The sequence below is a fragment of the Cavia porcellus genome, unplaced genomic scaffold (genome assembly GCF_034190915.1).
Source record: "Cavia porcellus strain 051 isolate PalLab524CR breed Dunkin Hartley unplaced genomic scaffold, mCavPor4.1 scaffold_5, whole genome shotgun sequence".
Lineage (NCBI taxonomy): Eukaryota > Metazoa > Chordata > Mammalia > Rodentia > Caviidae > Cavia > Cavia porcellus.
The window spans coordinates 67,135,177-67,149,151 of record NW_026947488.1 but is presented as its reverse complement, the minus strand read 5'-3'; the positions used below and the strand labels follow the sequence as shown (position 1 = coordinate 67,149,151).

Genomic DNA, 13,975 nt, shown 5'->3' with positions numbered 1-13,975 from the left:
AACAAAAAAATCATAAAACTAGGGTACTGAATTACATGTTACAGACTGAAATCATAGAGCTGCCCCAACATCTAGGCAGTCTTCTACTGATTATAAATGAATGAAAACAAATCAGTTACAAAATCTATGTTATGTTTCTTTGTCACAAATTCTTTTATACAAATCGACAGGATTTTAAAATTTTATTTAGTTTTCTAAAATTAATTTTACTGGCACACTTTTTACTTTTTTTTTTTTTTTTTTTGATACCAGGGATCAAACTCATGACCTTGCCCTTGCCAGGCAGGCGCTTATACCACTGAACTAAACCCCTAGCCCTATGGGGACACTTTCAATACACGTAATAGTCAGGGAATTTGATTTTCATAGGGAGTTTTACCTATACAGAGTATATCTTGATTCTTCTTTTTCCTCTTTATTTATCTCTCCTCTGTGGACATGTTTTTTACTATTTTATTTTATTTTATTTTATTTTTTTGAGACAAGATCTTGCCGCACAGTTCAGATTGGACTCAAACTCACTATACAGTGCAAGCTGGCCTTAAACTCAAAGCAATCCTGCTTCAGCCTCCTGATTGCTAGGATTACAGTTGTGTGCCACCATGCCCGGCCTGTCTTTCTTTAACCAAGTGTTTCTCATTAGTCATAGAGTGAAATAAAGCCAACTTAATTAGGGTATATAAAGATGGGCAATATTTGTTATATCTTTGTTTTGGTTTTTGAGACAGGATCTCTCTGTGTACTTGAAACTGGCCTTCAACTCACTGGGTAGTCCAAGTTGGCCTTGAACTTGTGATCTTCCTTCCTCAGCCTCCTAGGGGCTGGGATTATAGCCATGATCCATTATACCCAGTTACTTGTGCATTTCTGAGGCAGGACGATTGCTAGAGTTTGAGGCCAGCTTGGACAATGTAATGAAACCCTGTCTTAGAAAACAAAACCAAATAAAATTTTAATTCTTTAAACAGCCTAGAGTTCTTTAAAAAGAAGTTAAAAATGAAGCCTGCTGCATATAGAACCTAGCGTGGCCCTTTTTGCATGTGTGCCCTTTTAATTATGTTCACCATGGTTGGGGACGCAGGTAAAGACTAGTGGTATAACACAAGTTCCTCCCTAGCCCTTTATTCTGTTTGAGGATTTTTTGTTGTTGTTCATGTGTTTGTTTTTTATTTTGGTACTGGAGATCGAACTCATGACTTTGTGCTTGCTAGGTAGACTTCGTGCTTGCTAGGCAGACTTCATGCTTGCTAGGCAGGAGCTTGTGCCGCTGAGCTAAACCCCCAGCCCCTGTGTGTTTGTTTTTGCAGATCTTTTCACAGATGCTTCTGAGACTGAAAAAATGGCTGCAAGTCTGGAAGATTCTGAAGGGGTTTATTTTGTTCCATCTTTTAGTGGATTGCAGGTATTTTCTTAAGAAGTTAACGGCAATTGCAAACATTTTTCTCCTGCTACGTTCAAAGTTATGTGTCTGCCATACTGTTACTTGAGGATGTGGGGGGAACAGAACATAGTGAAAACAAAAGGTGCATCCTAGGGCTGAGAGGTGTGTGGCCTAGTGTGGATTTCCTAGGAATAGAAAGGCCCCTACTGGTGACTGCTGGCTCGGCTTGTGCTTACAGAACTCAGCCAGCTGCTGCTTGGAAGTCTGTTCCTTTGGAGCCTCACAGTTGGTAGGTTTGTGTGGAACTTCAGCGTAACACCTGGGATTATGATAGTGTAACTAGAAATAGTCATTTCCCAGTGGGGAACTGTATCAGTAAATAGGCATCTTTAAAGTATATCACTGAGAATTAGCAAAGTAGTAGTGCACACTCTCACACTATTACACACACATAATGTTATATCTATAGCTATAGATCTATATCCATAAATATATAGATTATATATAATATTATATATTACATACACACATATATACTTGTATAAATATATATGTTATGTCTTTCCAGGTTTCCTTAAGTTTTTTAAAAAATCGACTTACAAAATAATTCTTTTCGGGCTGGGGATTTAGCTCAGTGGCATAAGTGCCTGCCTGGCAAGCATGAGGTCATGAGTTCAATCCCCGGTACCCAAAAAAAAAAAAAATTTTTTTTTTCTTTGCCATGATTGGTGGCTCACACTTGGAATCCCAGCCTTGGGCCCGTGGGAGGCTGAGGCAGGAAGACTGCTATGAGTTGGAGGCTAGCCTGGATTACATAGAGAGTTCAAGGCCAGCCTGGGCTACATAGCAATACCTTGTCTCAAAAAAAGCAAAACAAAAAAAAAAAAAATCAATATTTCTTCTTAATAATTTTTATGGTAGAATGTGGCTACTTTGCCTAATCAAAAGATAAACTCATAAAAGACTTGATTTTGTAGCATTTAACTTTGTATTTAATTGAAAGAACTGTGATGCGTAACATTTTAGAATATTGCTACAGAGAATTTTAAAAACTTTGAGGTATTACAAACAAAATTACTTTAGGAGAAAACTTATCCTATCATTTTAAGCATTCTCTAAATACTTTTCACTGTAAAAAATAAAGTTTTCATGAATCAGGCATGATGGTGCGTGCCTATAATTCTGGCACTTGGGAAGCTGAGGCAGGAGAACTGCTACAAGTTTGAGGCCAGCCTGAACTGCAGAGTGAAACTTTGCTCAAAGAAACAAAAACCTAAATAAATAAAGTTTTCTTTTTTAGAAGCCATCTCATGTTCAGTTGCTTAGTTAATGTCCAAAATTTAAAAGTTTGATAATATAATGTAGAAGCTGGTTAAAAAAATTAAGCGAGTGAATGTGCTATATTTTCAAAAGGAGATTTATTACTTTGTTTCACTGTTTGTACTTTTTCCTTCTGTGTGTTTCTTCTGGAAGGACTGGGAGCTCATGAAGTATACATAGAGATTATATCCTCTTTTGGGTGACATGAGGCAACCCCCAAATAGCACCTATAACAGGACAGAAAGTGAAAAGTTTGTAATTGGGTTTTCAGGAGAGAGGGTAAATGAGCAATTGTCGTCTGCAAAGGTAGGGTTTCACTGGTCATTCCTCACTGTTTCTTTTTGAAAACTGTGCTAAGGGACTTAACAGCTGTCTTCAACTCCTCCTCCCTCCAGGCCTGTACAAATGACACAAAGTATATGATGTTTTGAAAAACAAAAAGTATCTGTGAAGTCCAAAAGAGTTAAACAACTTTTACAGATAGGATTTTTAATTTCATTGTAGTAAATGTCCCTGTTCTGCTGTGATTTCCAGCATAAAATGAAGTGCTTCCTTTTTTTTTTTTTTTTTTTTTTGGCAGTCCCAAGGATCAAACCCAAGGCCTCACATGAGTCAGGCGAGCACTCTCGTACTGAGCGGTACCCTCATCTACCCCCTTTTTTCTGACGCACTTACAGAATCATGGACAGATTGTTTTTGTTTGTTTTTTTGAGACAGGCTCTTGCTGTGTAACCCAGGCTGGCCTCAAATTCATGTCAGTCCTCCTGCCTCAGCCTCCTCAGTGCTAAGATCACGTGTGTGGACACCCAGCTCCCCCTTGTGGAGGCAGGGTTTGCACTATTGAATGTGGCTGATCTTGAACTTTTGATCCTCTGAGGAACTGGGATTCTAGGCAGATATCACCACACTCGGTGAAGCTGTTGGTTGGAAATTTAAAATTGATTAAATAGTAGTACACTGACACAAAGCCGATTGGGAAACAGGTGACAGATCATGTCAGCAGCTAGAGTAAAGGAGACAGGAGGCTCATGTCTCCGATCCTGTCCTTGTCACAGTATTGTCACAGCTAGGACAGTAGGAGAAGGCTAGGATGTTGACTGCTCTCAAACTATTAGGACTTTTATTTTTGTACATGCTGAGGGTTAAACCCAGGGCATCACCTATGCAAGTCAAGCACTCTTCCACTGAGCCGCGCCCCCAGTCCAGCAGTTCTTGAGGGTCAAGGGACTTGGCTCCCAGGGAAGTCTGGAGCAGCCTCTTCAGGGGACAGTAGAAGGAGGACCATCCCCTAGGTGGCACTGTGCGAGCAGCCACTGTGGCTGTGCTGAGCTGGGGCTGTGGTTTGGCGGGGGCAGCATTGGCTGTGGGAGGAAAGAATCAGTAGCCCTGTTTCCCTGCAGCTGTTGGTTGCTGGGATGAGGCTGTAGGGGTAGATACTATGGTGAGTCCAGCTCCAGCTGGAGCGGGCGTGAACTCTGATTCACTGAGGGTTCTTTACGTGCAAGAAACAGGCTCCACAGTTACCCTTGGGAGAAGCTGCTTGTTCCCAAAAGCCCAAGAGCTGAGACAGAGGATTAATTTAGTGATTCTCAGTGATGTGTTTTGGGCTTCTGTGCTTCTCCTTCTCACCATGGCTCTGCTTTTCTCCTTGTATTATTTGCTTTGCTTTGTATCCTTTCTTCCTGATAACTTCCATTTTCTGTGTTTTTCTTTTTTGTTTTTGAGATAGGGTCTCACTATGCAGTTCAAGCTGTTTTTGAACTCATTACGTAGCCCATGCTAGTCTCAAACACCTGACAGTCTTGCCTCAGCCTCGTAAGTGCTGGGATTACAGGTGTGCACCACCACGCCCCTCCACCTTGCACGTTCTTTCTGCTCAGCTCCCTGACCAGCGCAGTCTCTTTGGTCATGTTTCCTATTCCAGGTTTCTGGGGAAGTGGCTCTGATTGGGCCACCTTGTCCTTTCCAGTGTTGGTCAGATTTGGAGTGAGTTGTTCTTATCCCTGACGGTTATGTGGCAGCTGTTTCAGACAACCGAGCCTCTGGATCCGAAAAGTTTTCCCAGAAAAGAATGAGGCCAGAAAGTTCTGTGGTGGCCATGTCTAGTGGAACTGGGATATCTGAATGGTGGAGGGGAAGAGACCTGTTGCATGATACTGATGGGGACCAGAAGTGAATGTTGGGGAGAGAGACATGGGTAGCATTAGGATCCGGAGAGCATGGAGAGCTTATGGGCATCTGGACAGGGCCTTCCTGATTTCTGCTGTGGAAGCCTGAGCGCCTCTGATAGACAGTGGCAGCAATAGCTGATTATCTAGCCAGCGGTGGTGGTTAGAGCATCACAGTGCAAGGGAGGGAACTCCTTGGAAGATGTTAAAGGTCAGGGAGTTGATTGGCAACTGAAGACACAGAGTTTTCAAGAACACTGTACATCAGGTGTGGTGGTGCACACCTGTAATCCCAGTCCTTGGAAGTTCAAGGCAGGGAGATTGCAAGTGTTCAAGGCTAGCCTGAACTACATAACAAGGCTCTATCGAGAGAGAAAGAGAGAGAGAGAGAGAGAAAGAGAACGAACGAACTCTGGGAGGCTGAAGGAGGATCACATGTTTGAACACAGCCTAGGCAATTCAGCAACTTAGCACAATGCTATCTCAAAAAAAGAACTGGAGATATACCTCAGTATGGAAGCCTGGTTTCAAGCCCCAATACTAAAACAAAACAAAACCAAAAAAATCTGAAACAAAAGAAGACAGAGGAGGATATTTATTTATTTATTTATTTATTAAAGGCAAGGTCTTGCTATGTAGTGCAGGCTGGCCTTGAACTAGCTTTGTAGCCTAGACTGGCCTCAGAATCACAGCAATCCTCCTTCCTTAGCGTCCTGAGTGCTGGGATTATAGCTGAGTATCATCGACAGAGAAGGATCCCTGAGGTTGCTTTTCCACTTTCTACATTTTTGAAGTTTGACTTTTAATAATTATTTAGTTCACATTTCAGGCCCCTTTTTTGTTGTGAGCTTAAATAGGTGGTCTGCCTAAGTGTACTCAAACTGTTTATATGCTATTAAAAATTTATCCTTGCACGGTGGTGCAAACCTGTGATTCTAGCAACTCAGTAGGCTAAGACAGGAGGGTCATAAATTCAAGGACAGCACAGGCATTTTAGTGAGATCTTGCATTAAAATAAAAAAAGAGCTGGAGATGTAGCTTGGTGGTAGAGCGTCCACCCTTGGTTTTAGTCCGCAGTACTATAAAAAGAAAAAAGCCATCCTAATGGTTAATATAATGTTTTGGACTGTTTGCATGACTGGGTTTCTGTCTAGGGATGTAATTCTATAGTGTGTTTTTATTGTCTCTCACTTTAGGCACCATTAAATGACCCCTGTACATGTGCCTCTTTTATGGGTTTGAAGCCTTCTACCAGTAAAGCCCATCTCGTACGAGCAATATTGGAGTCTATAGCTTTCAGGTGGGAAACGCTGCCTCAAACTCCTCCCTCTCATACTTTGTCACTTCCTTAATAATTTGCTACAAAACAGAAAACATCTCAATTGTAATTAAATTACTTAATTTATACTTTGCTTAATCCACACTGTATAGCATATGCTCTGGTTTTTTGTTGTTGTTGCTAATTTCTTTGATTTTTTTTTTCATATTTAAACATACTAGTGTGAATGTTTTTTTTTTTTAAAGTATCCAAGGCTGGAGATACATCCCAGTGGTTAAATATGTGCTTTGTGTATGCAAGGGTTGGGGCTGGGGATTTAGCTCAGTGGCATAAACACCTGCCTTGTAAGCAGGCAGTCGTGAGTTCAATCCCCGGTACCGATAAAAAGGAAAAAGACAATAAATAAATAAATAAAGGGTTGGGAATATAGCTCAGCGCAAAAGCCCTGGGTTCAATCTCCAATAATGAAAAAAAAGTCCAATTATTTAGCATAAAAGATTCAAAATTTAAATTTTCAAAAGCTTTTGTGCCCTTTTCCATAAAGGAGAATTCATACTAATGTTTGTTATATAAAAATTAGAAAATTATAATTACTCTTTTTCAGTTCTATAAAAATTACAAAATTAGAATTATTCCTTTTTTTTTGGTACCAGGGATTGAACTCATGACCTCACACTTGCCAGGCAGGAGCTTACACCGCTGAGCTGAATCCCTGGCCCTAGAATTATTCTTGATACTTCCTGTGATCTCTTTGTTATGGAAAAAGTATAGATTATGAGGTTTAATTATCAAAAGCAGATATGAATAAGGAAATGCTGTTGAAAATAAAATTTTCTATGACTATAAGTGATTATATTTCATTAATTCTATTTAATGGTTTTATGTCATCCTAATAACCACTCAGTAAGTAATTTTATTAGGATGGTAATAGATTAAACTTCAGTTGTAAAATAAAAATCATGCTATTTTATATGAAAGCAAAAAACACAAAGACCTGAGCTTCTTGTTGAGGTGGGCATTTTCTAGACCCATGGTGAGAATCTATGGCCTATGTGCCGTAGTGGGCTGTTTGTATTATTAAAGGTTCACCTCACTGTACAAGATGATCTTCAATTAGTATGCTTATTTAACATTTTATTTTGCATATTTAGGAAAAAAATCCAAGTTAAATCATAGCTTTTATTTTTGAGACCAGAATAGAGAAATATTAATATAACTATCTTCTCAAGTAGTCACTTTTTTATTTTTTATTTTTTAACTAGGAACAAACAATTATATGAAACCATGCAGAAAGAGATCCATATCCCTGTCACAAAAGTCCGGTATGTACACTTTGCTTCTAATAAGTAAGTGGTAGCTGCTATTAGTATTTTCATTATTACGATTTTCCAGAATTGTAAAAAGAACTTAATGTCTGCTCCTTGGGAATAAAATTCTTGGTCATAGCCAGGTACGATGGCACATGCCTGCAATCCCAGCAAGTAGGAGGCTGAGGCAGGAGAATCTTGAGTTCAAGGTCAGCCTGGACAGCAGAGCAAAACCCTGGCTCAAAAAACAAAATTTGGGAAGTCATAGAGATTTGAAGAGAAGAGGAAAGCTAAATTTGGAATGAGAACATAATACATTATGAAATTTGTGGGTATTCATATGTATATTATATTCTGAAATCTCTCTTAATTGTAGCTATCCTTGACATGGTAGCATCAAATTTTTTGACTTTCTTCACAGTCATGTCCAAATAAGTCTTATATTGCTTTAGTGTATTATATCTAGCTTGTTTGGAACTATTTCAGAGCACATGGGATAAATGCAAATATTGGTAGCAATTAGAGAAGATATTTAGAAATTACTCCGTAAGATCCTCTCTCATTGGGTCAGTGTTAAATGATATAACTTTAGAATTAGAAGGTTAAATTTATAGGGTTTAGGGATGTGGCTCAGTAGTACAGCACCTGCTTAGCATGCACAAGACCTTGGGCTGGATTCATTACTTTGCAGAAAAAGATAGAAGAGAGATAGAGAGGGAGAGAGCAGGGGGAAAGTCATAAAATCAAGGATTTAAGAAAAAAATATGTAGCCCAGAGGAAAAGAATGAGCGGTACTAGTGCTGCAATAACTTATCTCATGTCTCTGAATCCACAGAGCAGATGGAGGAGTGTGTAGGAACGATTTTGTCATGCAGATGACTTCAGATTTGATCAATAAGAATATAGACAGACCTGTCCACTTTGACATGTCCTGCCTGGGGGCGGCTTCTCTGGCTGGCCTTGCTGTTGGTATGTGAGAATTTTGTTTCATTTTGTTGTTTTGTTTTTAGAGACAGGATCTTGCTGTATAGTCCTGGCTGGTCTTGAGCTCACTATGTACCCCACACTGGCCTTGAACTCATGGTGATCCTCTTGTCTCAGCCTAAGTGCTGGAGTCACAGGCGTACACCATCACACCTGACTAGTATCTCTAAATTTTGTTGAAAATGGAGAGGTTTCTTGTAGTAAGTAAATGCAGTAACTTCATGTCTAGGTGAATGTAAAGCCAAAAAGCAGAACCAAGTGATCAGAGTGGAGAAAGATCTATTTCCTGGAGCAGGTAAGGAGAGTAGTAGCCTATTTGTAAAGCAGTGTTGGGGATTTTATTGAGGAAGTCTAAACGCATATAAGAAAGTGCACGGCACATTTTTGAACATGCTCAGTTTATGGTTGTAGATGACATGTTCCAGCAAGGAAGATGGCACGGGGCATGGTGGCGCTCCTATAACGCCAGTGCCTGAGAGACTGAGGCAAGAGAATCCAGAGTTTGAGAGCCGCCTTGGCTACATTGCAGTTTCCAAGCCCGTCTGGACTATATCGTGACCCTGTCTGTCTCAAAAATGGAAAGAGAGAAAACTGACATATTCCTAGGTGTGCTCAGTTCATGGTCATGGGGCACACACTTGAAAAACAAAGACACATTCCTGGACTTGCTTAGTTTGTAATCAGATCACATTTAGAAAATTGGGAGCATGAACCTCCCTGTGCGTGCCCTGCCAGGTTTTCTCTAAGCTGCCTAAAAGAATGAGTCAGCGTGACTCAGGGACCTTGTGGTTCCTTGTGGACTACTCCAAAGAGTTTCAGCTGAAATGAAAAGGAAGAATAACTTTCAAGTTACTCAGAGTGGCAGTGTGCTCCCCAAGTGATAAGGGGTTGAGGTAAGCGGGGCATGGTGGTGCATGCCTGTAATCCCAGCACTAGGGAGGCTGAAGCAGGAGGATTGTTGCAAGTTTGAGACCAGCCTGGGCTACAGAGTGAGCGAGCTCAAGGCCAGCCTGAACTGCATAGTGAGACCTTGTCTCAAAAAGACACACACACACACACACACACACACACACACAAAGAGGTTGATACAAAAGTGTCTGTCTCATTTAGGAGCATTTTTCCTCCTGTTGTACTGGAGATTGAACCCATGACCTTTGCACTTAGCTACACCCCCAGCCATTTATCATCATCATCATTATTATTACTATGGTTACTGTTATTTTAAATTTTGTGATAGAGTCTCACTAAGTCACTAAGTTGCCAAGTAGGACTTCACTTACAGTCCTCCTTCCTCAATTTTCCAGGTGCTGGGATTGCAGGCAGGTGCCACCATGCCTGGGTTGTGGTCAGCATCTTTATGGTCACATTTCTCCTGGCTGGGCATGTCTGCAAAGCTTCACTGACCTCACACACAAGCCACATTGCTCTGGAGCCCTCCTGTCATGGGTCTGGTTCCACCTGTCCAGCTGTCACTCCTTTGGTCTGAGCTAGGAAGGGTGGCCTGTGAGCTTCAGCTGTTTTGTTATCTCTTGAGGGAGGGCAGCTAGTGTGAAAGAAAAGAGTTCTTTGTGACCCCAGAGGCCCACTGAGGAGGCATAGGCACTACTGTAGAAGTGAGAACCTACAGCCATAGGCCAGAGTAAGGGCCAGTAGGTAAAAAAGTTACTAGCAGGAAACTTAGGGAAAAAGGAGCTTCTGGCTGGAAACCAGCCCAACAGGATTTTTGTGGAAGGCGGTGAGACCACATATCACTGGGGGTGGGTGGTGGAAGAGGTAGCTGGGAAGATCAGATACTGAGGATTGGAGACTCTGGCTAAACTGACGTGACAAGGTTCTGCCTAAACAGAAAGAATGCAGAAATGAACAAAGGTTCAAAGTTGAAATGTAGTTGAAAAACAGCTCAGAAAAGATTGAGTAGACTTTGACAAAGAAGAAAATCTTAGCCAGGTGTGGTGGCCTGTGCTTGTGAGTCTACCCCACAGCCGGCTTAGTGAGGCACGAGAATTACAAGTTTGAGCCCAGCCAGAAAGTTTAGCAACTTAATGAGACCTTGTCTCAAGAATAAAACAATGTTTAAAAAACTGTGAATGTAGCTCAGGGTCAAGATCCTGGGTTTAGTCCTCAGTACCTCCGTCCCCAAAAGGAGAATCTTTGCCAATAGGATGATTGTCTTTGGCTTTAGAAACCACTCCCTTCCTTTATTTACTGAATAGCATTTGTAGATCACCTGCTATAGGATCATCACTGCTGAGAATAATGAGGTTAAAGCCACAGTCCAGGTCTCTTGTGGGATTAGGCAGGTGTCGAAAACAGAAATGCCAAACAGAAGATTATCATACTCATGTGATACAGCCAGTGGGCAGCAGTAGTGTAGAGTATGGGTAGGCTTCCCTGAAGACGCAGTAGGGAGTTAACGTTGGAAGCAGCTGGCAGACAGGTGGGGACAGGGTGAAGAGTGGGCAGAGAGAGTGGGTTCAAGAGAGAAAGCATCTCTCTCTCTTTTTTTTTTTTTTGACACAGGGTCTCCCTATGCAGTTCAGGCTGGCCTTGAGCTCACTTTGTAGCCCACACTGGTCTTGAACTCAAAATGATCCTTCTACCTCAGCCTCCCAGTGCTGGGATTACAGGCATGCACCATCATGCCTGCTGAGAAAACATGTCTTGAATGGAAGTGCTATGTGGTAAAACCAAGAGGGAAGGCAGTCTTGCTACACTATCTAAACTGGCTTTAAACTTGTGATCTTCCTGCCTCAGCCTCCTGAGTGCTGGAATTACAGGCGTGTACTACCATACCCCGCTTGCACTAATAATTTGAAATGCCTAGTCAAGCAAAAACAGAATGTAACAAGAAAATAATTCTCAGATACTTACATAATGCTCGCAAATTGAATAAATTAAGCTAACCATTTTAATAAATCACTACGGGTGTTGTGGCACATGCCTGTAATTCCAGAACTCTGGGAGGCAAAGTCAGGGAGGTCACAAGCTCAAGCCTAGCCTGTGTAACCTAGCTTAATTTACTGGGACTTGAACTCAGGACCTTGTGGTTGCCAGGCAGGCACTGTGCCCCTGAGCTATTTCTCTGGCCCTAACCCAGCTTTTTAGTGAGACTGTCACTCCAAAATAAAATTGCTGAGGATATGGGTCAGGGTGAAGCCCCTTTGTTTGATCCCACTAACCTCCCCAACCCCTCAAAATTTAAGACTATTCTTAAACATAACATAGTAGCTTGAGTTTTATCCTCTTCATTAAATCTATAGTTAATTTCAAATTTTGGCTCTCAGAAATGTGAGACCTGAGCTGGGTACAGGGGTACACATCTGTAATCCTAGCCTCTCAGGAGGCTGAGGCAGAAGGATTGCAAATTGGAGACCAGCCAGAGGAACCTAATGAGATCCTGAACCCCCGAAAAAAGATTTTTTAAAAAAGTAGGGAGGAGGCTGGGAGTGGATGTGGTGGCACACACCTGTAATTCCAATATCTAGAAGACTGAAGCAGGAGGATCAGCTTACATTTGAGGTCAGCCTGGGGTACATAGTGAGTTCAAAGCCAGCCTGATCCACATAGTGAGACCCTGTTTCAAATAAAATAAAATAAAGAAGGGTGAGATATTCCTCAGGGTAGAGTGTCCTTGAGTTTAATGCCCAGTAGCATTAAGAAAAAAGAAAAAGGAACATTATACTTGAAGATTATGTACATTCTGTTTTTTTTCTAAATTTATCCCAGAAACACTCTATTCTGCATGTACTTAAGACGATTTAAAAATGTGTATGTACCTTAAAGTATAAAAATGAAATTGTAGGGGCTCGGGATTTAGCTCAGCGGCATAAGCGCCTGCCTTGCAAGCAGGCAGTCGTGTGAGTTCCATCCCTGGTACCGATAAAAAGGAAAAAGACAAAAAAAAAGAAATTGTGAAAATGAGTATTTTAAGAAGTGTTTATTTTCATGACTAGATTCCTCTAGCTGATGTACAGATGGTATATGTGTAGTTTTGTAAATAAAAAGGTGACCAAAAACAAATTAAAAAAAAAAAAAAAAAGCCAAGCATGATAGTGCACAACTAAAATCCCAGCATTCTGGGAGACTGAGGCAGGAAGATTACAAATTCAAGCCCAGACTAAGTGACTTAGAGACATGTTTCCCAGCTTAAAATTTTATAAAGCACTGAGTATGTGGCTCAGTGTGAAGGCCCGGTTTCAATCCCTAGTACTGAAAAACAAAATTAGGAAAAAATATATATGTCATTAAAAACCTTTCTATTCAAGAGAAAAGGTACTTCACAGAGCTGTAGACTGAGTTAAACTTCAAAGTAGGCGAAACGGACCTCTGAGTGGATGAGAGATTCCGGGCTTACTGATGAGACACCATCACTTCATGCTACTTCATGATGATGGCTCCAGGTGTGACTTCCAAGTGCTGCTTTTTATTCCCAGTCACATGATGGGTCTGGCCAAGGGGTGTAGCTCAGAGGCTGTAGATTTTAATACCCAGCTCCACAGGGAAACAGCACTAATGAATTTATCCTATGATTCTCTTTGCAAAGAACAGTATCTTCTAGAACTAGAATTTTCACTTGAATTGGAATTGATACTCTATGAAATGCTATAGTTTGAAAAAGAAATTATCATATTAATTCTTAACTTTGAATTTTAGGCGTCTGCAAGAGTTGCCACTCACTTGAAGATGTATCACAGAAATAGTAATTTATGGGGGCTGGGGATTTAGCTCAGCGGCATAAGTGCCTGCCTTGCAAGCAGGCAGTCGTGAGTTCGATCCCCGGTACCGGTAAAAACGAAAAAGACAAAAAAAAAAAAAAAAAAATAGTAATTTACCTTTACTCTTTTTCTTTGTGTTTTTGAGACAATGTCCCCTTATACAGTTTGGGGTGGTATTGAACTCACTATGTATCAGCCTGTAGCACAAGCTGACCTTGAATGTGAGGTGATTCTCTTCTTCAACCTCCTGAGTGCTAGGATTATAGGCATGGCCACCACATCTGGCCCCCTTCACTTTTGTTTGTTTTGGATTTTTGAGACAGGGTCTCTGTGTACTTCAGTCTGCCCTTGAACTCACTATGTAGCCCATGCTGGGCTTGCACTCACAGAAATCCTCCTGTCTCAGCCTCTGAGTGAGGGAAACACAGGCATGCTTCACCATGCCAAGCTACCTCACTCATTTTAATGAGAATATGCTATGTATGGTGGTACACACCTGTAGTCCTACCACTCACAGTGAGTTCAGGTCCTCTCTGAACTACATCGAGAGACCCTTTTTCAGAAAAACAAAACAGGAGCTGGGGATTTAGCTCATTGGCATAAGGGCCTGCCTGGCAAGTGCAAGATCATGAGTTCAATCCCTAGTACCAAAATAAATAAACAGAAGACCCTAGAACAAACAAGCTTGTGTGTGGATATGGGTGTGTGTGTGTGTGTATAATTTCTTTTTTAAAAACTAATTACAGGTCATCTAATGAAATGATGTTAGGTGTTTCTGTTTTAAAAGTGATTTGACACCACTTAGAAAAAGCTAACCATTA

The 13,975-nt window shown here is 41.1% G+C and overlaps 1 protein-coding gene across 2 annotated transcripts in view; it reads left to right on the top strand.

The window, feature by feature from the left end:
- Nucleotides 1-13,975, top strand: part of Gk5 (glycerol kinase 5) — a 65,276-nt gene that overhangs the window by 42,502 nt on the left and 8,799 nt on the right. The window contains exons 12-15 of one of the 2 annotated variants that reach the window (XM_013160028.3): nt 1,308-1,402; nt 6,066-6,169; nt 7,411-7,470; nt 8,291-8,424. In XM_013160028.3, the coding sequence (XP_013015482.1) occupies nt 1,308-1,402; nt 6,066-6,169; nt 7,411-7,470; nt 8,291-8,424 (393 nt within the window). The remainder of the gene's footprint in view (nt 1-1,307; nt 1,403-6,065; nt 6,170-7,410; nt 7,471-8,290; nt 8,425-13,975) is intronic. The other variant, XM_013160029.3, reaches the window with a different exon arrangement.